Below are 7,020 nucleotides of genomic sequence, written 5' to 3'. Positions count from 1 at the left end.
GAGAAAGGCCGATGAATAACCACTGTTGACTCAGGCGGGTCAGCGGCTGCCCCGGCTGGGGTCGATGCCCGGCCCCGAGCAGGCCCCGCTCCTCCTCCAGCCCGCGCCCCCCCGGCCCCCCCAGGCTCGGGGCGACTCGGGGGTGAACACCCACGCTCCCAGCTGGGACCCGCAGACCAGGCTTTGCTCCTCCCGCCGCAGAGCCCTTTCCCGAGCTGACGGGAGGCGTGGAGCGAGGCACAGGTACAGGCAAAACCGAACCGCGGGCTGGCAGGCTGGAAAAACAGGAAAAAAAAAAAAGAAAAAAAAGGCAGTGAGCCCACGCGAGACCCCCGCAACGCGAGAGCGCCCAGAGGGCTGCAGGGTGGCCGGTGACCGGCACGGTACCGGAGGGAAAAGCCGGATTACAGCACGCCTGGGGCATTGCTGGCGGGGGGGAGGTTTGGGATTTCTCCTGTCAGTAAGCGGACGGCCAGCGTGGCTGGTGGTGCAGAGTTTAGGTTTTTATTTCACAGACAAGTCCATCAAAAATTAAATACCAGGTTTTGCTTTTTTTTTTTTTTTAAACATTGAACAAATATGTACAAAATATGAACAACGTGAGGTATAAAACCGCAAGACTTTTAAAGAAAACTAGTATGTACAGAAGCAGATGTGTATACAATAGGCATTATCTTCCCACGGCTGTGCGCCTCACTTAACCCCCACAGCTGAAGGCAGTTTCTCTCCTGCAGCAGGACCCTATCACTCCCCACATTTTCTTCTCAAATATGAAATCTGTAACAAACAGCGTTAGAGATTTTCAAGGAGAAAAATATGGGGCTTTTTTCCTGCAAATGGAACCATCCAGATTGCGGGGCAAAGTCCTCAAAAATCTGAGAAGGCACATTTCATCTCACGCAAGAGCAAAAATGAATCTGTCCAAAGACTCCACCCGACAAACGGAAGGATGTCTCGGTGGAGAGCACCACGGCAGGTAACAGGGTATGAGCGTAAGGCACTTGTCGGGATGGTCAAATCCCTCCCTATTTCACAGAACATGTTTCTCTGCTTGCAAAGGGTGTTTAAATTAATCTATTTAAACTACATTTGTTTACACGTACAAAGGGCTTAGTCCTGCAATCCATACTCACTTCCACACTAGCTAGAGAGGAGTTTTGCCTGATCACCAACAGCAGCTGATTCAGACCCCCTGTGAGTAAGGACAGGGTGCAGTATTATATTCCAGTTAGAACATCGATTATTAATGTACAAATATATCTTACAAATAATTAAATACAAACCATGTTCCTTTAACCAAATTAGAGATCTGCCAAAAATGGACTGTTTGCGAAAAATACATCTTTCTTTCTCTGCTTATTATAAAATGAGTCTGTTTGGTGTTGGTGGTTTTTTCTTTCAGTGGAACGGTGAAAGTTTTCTCCTGTAGCACAATATTTTTCCAAACCAGCCCCTGGTAAAGTGCAAGCCGAGTTAGGGTCCACTCTCTGCATGGGGCCATTAGTGGGTAGGGTTGTAATAGCCTTTATCGCCTTCAATGTCCACTTCTTGATCCGAGTTGTCCGAGACGTCTGACTCCAGGTCCTCCTGTGAGGCCGGCGAGGGGGTGTACTGCGAGCCGTCCAGGGACACCTCCTTACCCTTCTGCTCGGGGGTCGGGCAGCTCTCCAGCCTTTGGTCACTATGACTGTCAGCACCTTCTACTTCTTCTTTTTTGGTGGCCTGCGGGTTCTCCTGCAACAAAAGAAGCCTGCTTTATACAGAAATACGGGCCACGGGGCCAGGAGGCCTAGGAATTCCAGCTGTGCTGGGTGGGAAAACCACCTTGGGTTTCTCGCAGGAAAAGGCAGGTGTCCCGCTACCGCCCCGGGCCTCCTGCCTATAAAGCGGCCCGATGGGACGGGGCCAGGCGAGGGCTGAGCCACGCAGGGGCTCAGCTCCGATCCCACTCCCCAGCAGCCACGGGGGCCGCTGCCGTGAATAAGGCTCCTTTGCGATGGTTATCGCAGCCACTTCAAAAGAGTCAGGAGCTGCCGGAGCCCAGGAACCTCTGAACTTTTGTCTTTAGCAAAGCAAATGTTTATTATGAGTCTACAAACACTGACACACAGCTTCCTCCTGCCCTGATCTTTCTTTAATTACACCCAACGGCAAAAGGAGGGAGGCCGAATCCATCAGTGGCCTGAAAGCAAACGGGAAAAAATTACTAATTAAGCTAAAACTCAACATTAAAACACTCACCATTAAAAACAAACCAAAAAAAACCCCAAAACCCTGTTTCTGAAGGCAGGAGTAGCCCTGCGTCGGCAGCCGTCTGGGCAGCCCAGTCCCCTAAGGGGGCATGAAATGATACTCTCAGGAGAAAGCAGGCAGAGACATGTACCCATGATATAACCGTGCGGGCTCAGAGAAATGGATGCGAGTGAATGAAAAGGAGGAAATGACTTAAAATGGCCGAGATCCCAAGCGAGCTCTCCGGACACTGCAGTGCAGGTCGGGCCCCGCCGAGGAGGCACCGCCGGGGACCCAGCCCGCCTCTTGCTGGAGGAAAGGAGTTTTATTCAAAAACCAACTGAAGCATGGGTTAAACCCAGGGGAAGGTCACAGAACAAATATATCTAGAGCGTGGCACCATGATTAGTTTTCTTATTATTTTTATATTAAATTTATATAAAAATTACTGATTTACCAATAAAACTCGGCCACCCGTCTCCCACTTACTGAAGCCAGGCTCGGACCACGGTGCAGGGATTTTTCACAACCCTCTGAGCCGAGGGGCTCGATCTGGCCGAGCTGGGCACGACCGGGCCCTCTGGGCCGCAAACAAAAAAAAAAGATTCATCTGCTTGAGCACAATTTCTAAGGGAAAGGAAACCACTTCAACCTCTCAGCCTCATACACTGTAACTACCTGTAAACGAAAAGTAAAAGCTATTCAGTTTTCCATGCAGCTCCTCAAAACAAACGAGGCGTTTGTACCGGCCTCTCCCAAAGCCTGCAGAATAAATCGACTGGTGCTTATTAAGGGATGGCGATTTGAAAGACCTGTAAATATTCTGCTCCAAAACAACTGCCTAAGTAATTTACTGACAATTACTTATCTTCTCCACGTTAATTGGCTAAACAACATATGGGTTTACAAAACAATTAGCGTGGAGTTTTAATAGGCGGTGTGTGAAAGCCGGGCATAATTGATATAGGAACTACATTAGGAGCTTTTAACGTTAGTGCTGCCTGAACGAGCCCTCACGGATTCCAGCATGACTATTTGTCTTTTTAATCAAGGTGAAGAGGTTAAACAGCCTTTCAGATGACTTCTGCATACAACCTGGAATAGGCGAGCAGGGCGTAAGATAAGACAATTAAACCACTTATTTCTATAGAAACGGAAACATCCCCGTACCTGTTTTAGACGCCTCCATTTGGCTCTGCGATTCTGAAACCACGTTTTGACCTGAGCAACGACAACGAGAGAAGGCACGGGGTAGTCTCGGAGCCCGACGAGCGCCAGCAGCCCTACCCGCGCCACCGACAGCGAGCGAGAGCCAGCCCCCCCCGCCCCCCCGGGCCGGCCGGCTCCCCGGCAGCAGCCGCCGCAGCGGGGCCCGGAGCCTGGAGCGGGGCCGGGGCGGGCGGCGGCGGGGGCTGCCCGGGGCTGGGGCGCGGCTCCCCGGGGCGGGCACGGCCTCACCTGCCTCTCGCTGAGCTGCAGCATCTTGGCCAGGCGCTTCCTCTCCGGCGGGGAGAGGTATTTCTGCGTCTCGAACTTCTTCTCCAGCTCGATGGTCTGGTCGTTGGAGAAGCGGACCTGCCCCCCTTTCCTCTTGTGCAGCGGCCGCTGGATGAAGGGGCTCCACAGCAGCGGCTTGCCTTCAAAGAGAAGCGCAGCGCCCAGGGTCACGGGCCGCCGCGGACACGCGTGCCCGGGGAGCCCGGCCCCTGCCCCAGCCCGGGCCTGGAGGCGCGCCGGCTCCGCGGCCCGCCGCTTTCCTTCGCCCGCCTTTCTCTGCCCCGGTTCCCAGCCTGATCTTTTGCCTCCTCTGATTTTTCACCTCCGCCGAACAGAGACCAGTTAAAGCCACTCTACGGGCTTTGGCAACATTTCCGTCAATGTGTTTCCTGTTGGTCTATCTCGCAAAGAAAAGACAGAGAAAGAAAAAAAAAAAAAAAAAGAAGACAAGACCTTTGCTTCCTTCTGCTCTTTCGCTGCGATGCCCCAGGGAAACAATCCCCCTTTCTCCGCGCCGGTGCCCGGGGCCCCGCGGAGAGCGGGGCCACTGCGGGGCCGGGCGGGGGGCGCGGGCACGGGGCGCCCACCCGCTTCGGGCAAGAAGCGCCCCGACCCCCCTCGCCGGCCGGGGGCTCGCCCGCCCGTGGCCGCGGGGCCTCCGCCCGGCTCGGCCCGGGGCTCGGGGCAGCGGGGCGGTGCGGGGCGGTGCGGGGCGGTGACACGGCGGGCAGCCAGCCCCGCTGCGGAGCGGCAGCCGCGTCCCGGGGCCGGAGGCTCTGGCCAGTGCCACTGAGTCACTCTGTTTGTCTTTCTGTCTTGCTGCCTGCACCCTTTGAAATTGGCTGCATTGTTTTTCAAGATTTTGCTTGCGTCAGGCTTTAGTAATTCTGGTGCAAAACAGACTCAAAAAATAGGAAGCAACTGGTTATTTTAGCTGTCATAAAGTCACATCCCACACAGAGGAAATGAACAATATCAGAAAAACGGATCCCGGCTATCAGAAGTCGAGTGTTTCCTGAATTTGTCTGTATTGAGGATGTCGATAAAGTAATCAGCAATGTGCACGACTCCCGGGGAAGAGCCTGCTTCAGGCGGCCAGGAAAACACTTAACAGCTTCTGAAACCAGATTTACTCCTATCGAGAGCTCAAGGTTTCCTGTATGAACGGAAAGGGTCAGCCTCTTTCACTGCACAAATGTGGTGAGTCAGGTCCAGTTTTGCAATCACTAAGAACAAGTGCTGCAGCCCGGGCGCGGGGCTCAGCCCCCGCAGCGGGGACGCTTCCCCCGGCCGCGGGCGAGGAGGGGCCGCCGGGGCCCCGGCCCGACCCGCCCCGGCCCGCGGGGGAGCCGCGGGGGCCCCGGCGAGCGGAGCCGGCCTCCCGACTCTTTTTCAAGTTATCCGCAGGAAAAGGCTGACATCTGCCATGCGATCCCCCGGCACAATTAAAACTCCCCACCAAAACCACACGCGACATTACTAAGGACACTCTCAGAGTCACTTGGTTGAAGGAAAACAAATCTGAGTCACGGCGGCCGCGCACTGTGGTCCCGCTGCCAGCGCCGGAGCGCGCCGCGTCTTTAATTTACTGTAAATCAGACGGGGGCCGGAGGGAGACAGGGGGAGCGCGGAGCGGCGGCGGGGAAGGGGGGAAGGTTTCAGCCACTTCCCGATCCCACCCCGGCCCCCGACGGCGGGACGGGACGGGACGGGGACGGGATGGGAGCGGCAGCCGGGGAGGGCGGGGGGGGTGGGGGGGGAGGGCATGGCTTACCCAGGGGGTCCTGCCGGATCAGGGCGTGCGCGTAGTCGCCGACGGCGCGGGGGAAGGAGTAGAGGGGCCCGGCGTAGGCGCCGGTGCCGTAGGTGGCGGCGAGGTGGTGGGAGAAGGCCGGGTGGATGGGGGTCGGCTCGTAGATGGGGGTCCGGTACGGGGACACCAGGCTGGTGAAGGAGGAGTTGGGCGACGGCAGCGTCGGCGGCGGCGGGGCGGGCAGGGAGTGGGGGGCCGGGGCGGCGGCGGGGCCGCGGCCCAGGATGTCCTCGATGTAGAAGGGCGTGGGGTGCGCGGGCTGGAGCAGCGGCGTGGGCGCGTACAGCGGGACGCCGACGCCCAGGGCCGCCGCCGCCGCCGCCGCCGGCGCCGCGCCCGGCGGCTGGTACTGCATGGCGCGGCCGCCGCCCGCGCACCCCCCGCGCCCCCGGCCGCCCCTGCGGAAAGCCGGCCCCGACCGCGGCGGCTGGGTGCTGGCACCGCCGCCGCGGGTTTCTCTGGGCTCGGGTTACCCTTCGATAGGTTTCTATTGGCGCGGGGCGGAGCCCGCGTGGTCTCTGTCCCCTTCCTGCCACGGCTCCGTCTAGCCAATGAGCCCGGCCAGCGACGGGGGAAACCACCCCCCGCCGGCAAACGCTCCCCCCGCCTCCCCGAGCAAGCTCCCCGCGGCGCCAGGCAGCCACCGCCGCGGCCCGCGGGAGCCCGGGCAGCCGGGCGCGATCGGCAGCCCCGACGGCACGGCGCGGGGGGGGCCGCGGCTGCGGAGCGGGGGTCGGACGGCAGCGGGCTGGGCGCCCGGCGCTGCCCCCGCCGGCTCCCGCTCCTGCGCCCGCCCGCGGCACGGCGTCCCCACGGGGGAGAGCGCTGACACCCCCCCCCCCCCCGCCCCCGCAGCGTGGCCCGGCCCCGGGCTGAGGGAGGAGGCGGAGAAGGGGGGTGCGCTCCCCCCCCCCCCCGCCGTGTGTGCCCCGGGGCCCGCCGTGCTCCGCGGGCCTTTGGAAAGCCCCCCGCGGGCGCTCCGCCTGGCTGCGCGGGCCGGGAAAGGGGCGGGGGGGCGCGTAGGCCCCTGCCCCGTCCCCCCCAGGGCGGGGGCCCAGAGCCCGGCGGGGCGCGGAGCTGCGCGGCGCGGTTCTCGGCTTCGCGCCCGGCCGGGCAGCGGCGGCCGGCGAGCGGGGGGGCGGCGCTGGGGACCCGCGGCCCGGGAGCCCCGCGGGAAGGCGCCCGGCGGCCCGCGCAGCGCCACCTGCGCCCGCCGCCGCGGCTGTGCGGAACGCGGCGCCTCTTCGGCTCTTCCCGCCGCCCCGGGGAGGGACGGCCGGCCGCTCCGTCCGGGCGCCGCCGGCTGCCGCTCCCGGCCCCGCGGCGGGGCTGCCCCGCGCCGAGCGCCGCTGCCGGCCCCGGGGGGGGTGGGGTGCGGGGCGGGCAGCGACCCCCGCGCTCCCCGCGCCCCGTCACCCACCCGCGGACTCGCCCCGACGGCAGCGGGCGGCGCCGCTTTCCCCCCCCTCCGTGGGAGC

General features: G+C 61.1%; 1 protein-coding gene across 1 annotated transcript; it reads right to left on the bottom strand.

Moving 5' to 3' along the window:
• Positions 1-623: 623 nt before the first annotated feature.
• HHEX (hematopoietically expressed homeobox) lies at positions 624-5,897 on the bottom strand. The gene is made up of 4 exons (XM_075717777.1): positions 5,504-5,897; positions 3,691-3,869; positions 3,403-3,453; positions 624-1,734 (listed from the first exon to the last, which is right to left on the bottom strand). The coding sequence occupies exons 1-4, from the start codon at positions 5,895-5,897 to the stop codon at positions 1,501-1,503; spliced, it is 858 nt and encodes a 285-aa protein (XP_075573892.1). The 3' UTR covers positions 624-1,500.
• Positions 5,898-7,020: the final 1,123 nt, after the last annotated feature.

The sequence above is a fragment of the Pelecanus crispus genome, chromosome 10, assembly GCF_030463565.1.
Source record: "Pelecanus crispus isolate bPelCri1 chromosome 10, bPelCri1.pri, whole genome shotgun sequence".
NCBI lineage: Eukaryota > Metazoa > Chordata > Aves > Pelecaniformes > Pelecanidae > Pelecanus > Pelecanus crispus.
Note: the sequence above shows the minus strand (reverse complement) of the source record. Positions and strands in the feature narration are given on the sequence as shown.

Coding starts and splice junctions, on each gene's coding strand:
- HHEX (XM_075717777.1), bottom strand. CDS start 5,897: ATGCAGTACCAGCCGCCGGGCGCGGCGCCGGCGGCGGCGGCGGCGGCG. Junction 3,870..5,503: donor GATCCGGCAGGACCCCCTGG/GTAAGCCATGCC, acceptor TTCTCTTTGAAG/GCAAGCCGCTGCTGTGGAGC. Junction 1,735..3,402: donor AATGGAGGCGTCTAAAACAG/GTACGGGGATGT, acceptor CTTTTGTTGCAG/GAGAACCCGCAGGCCACCAA.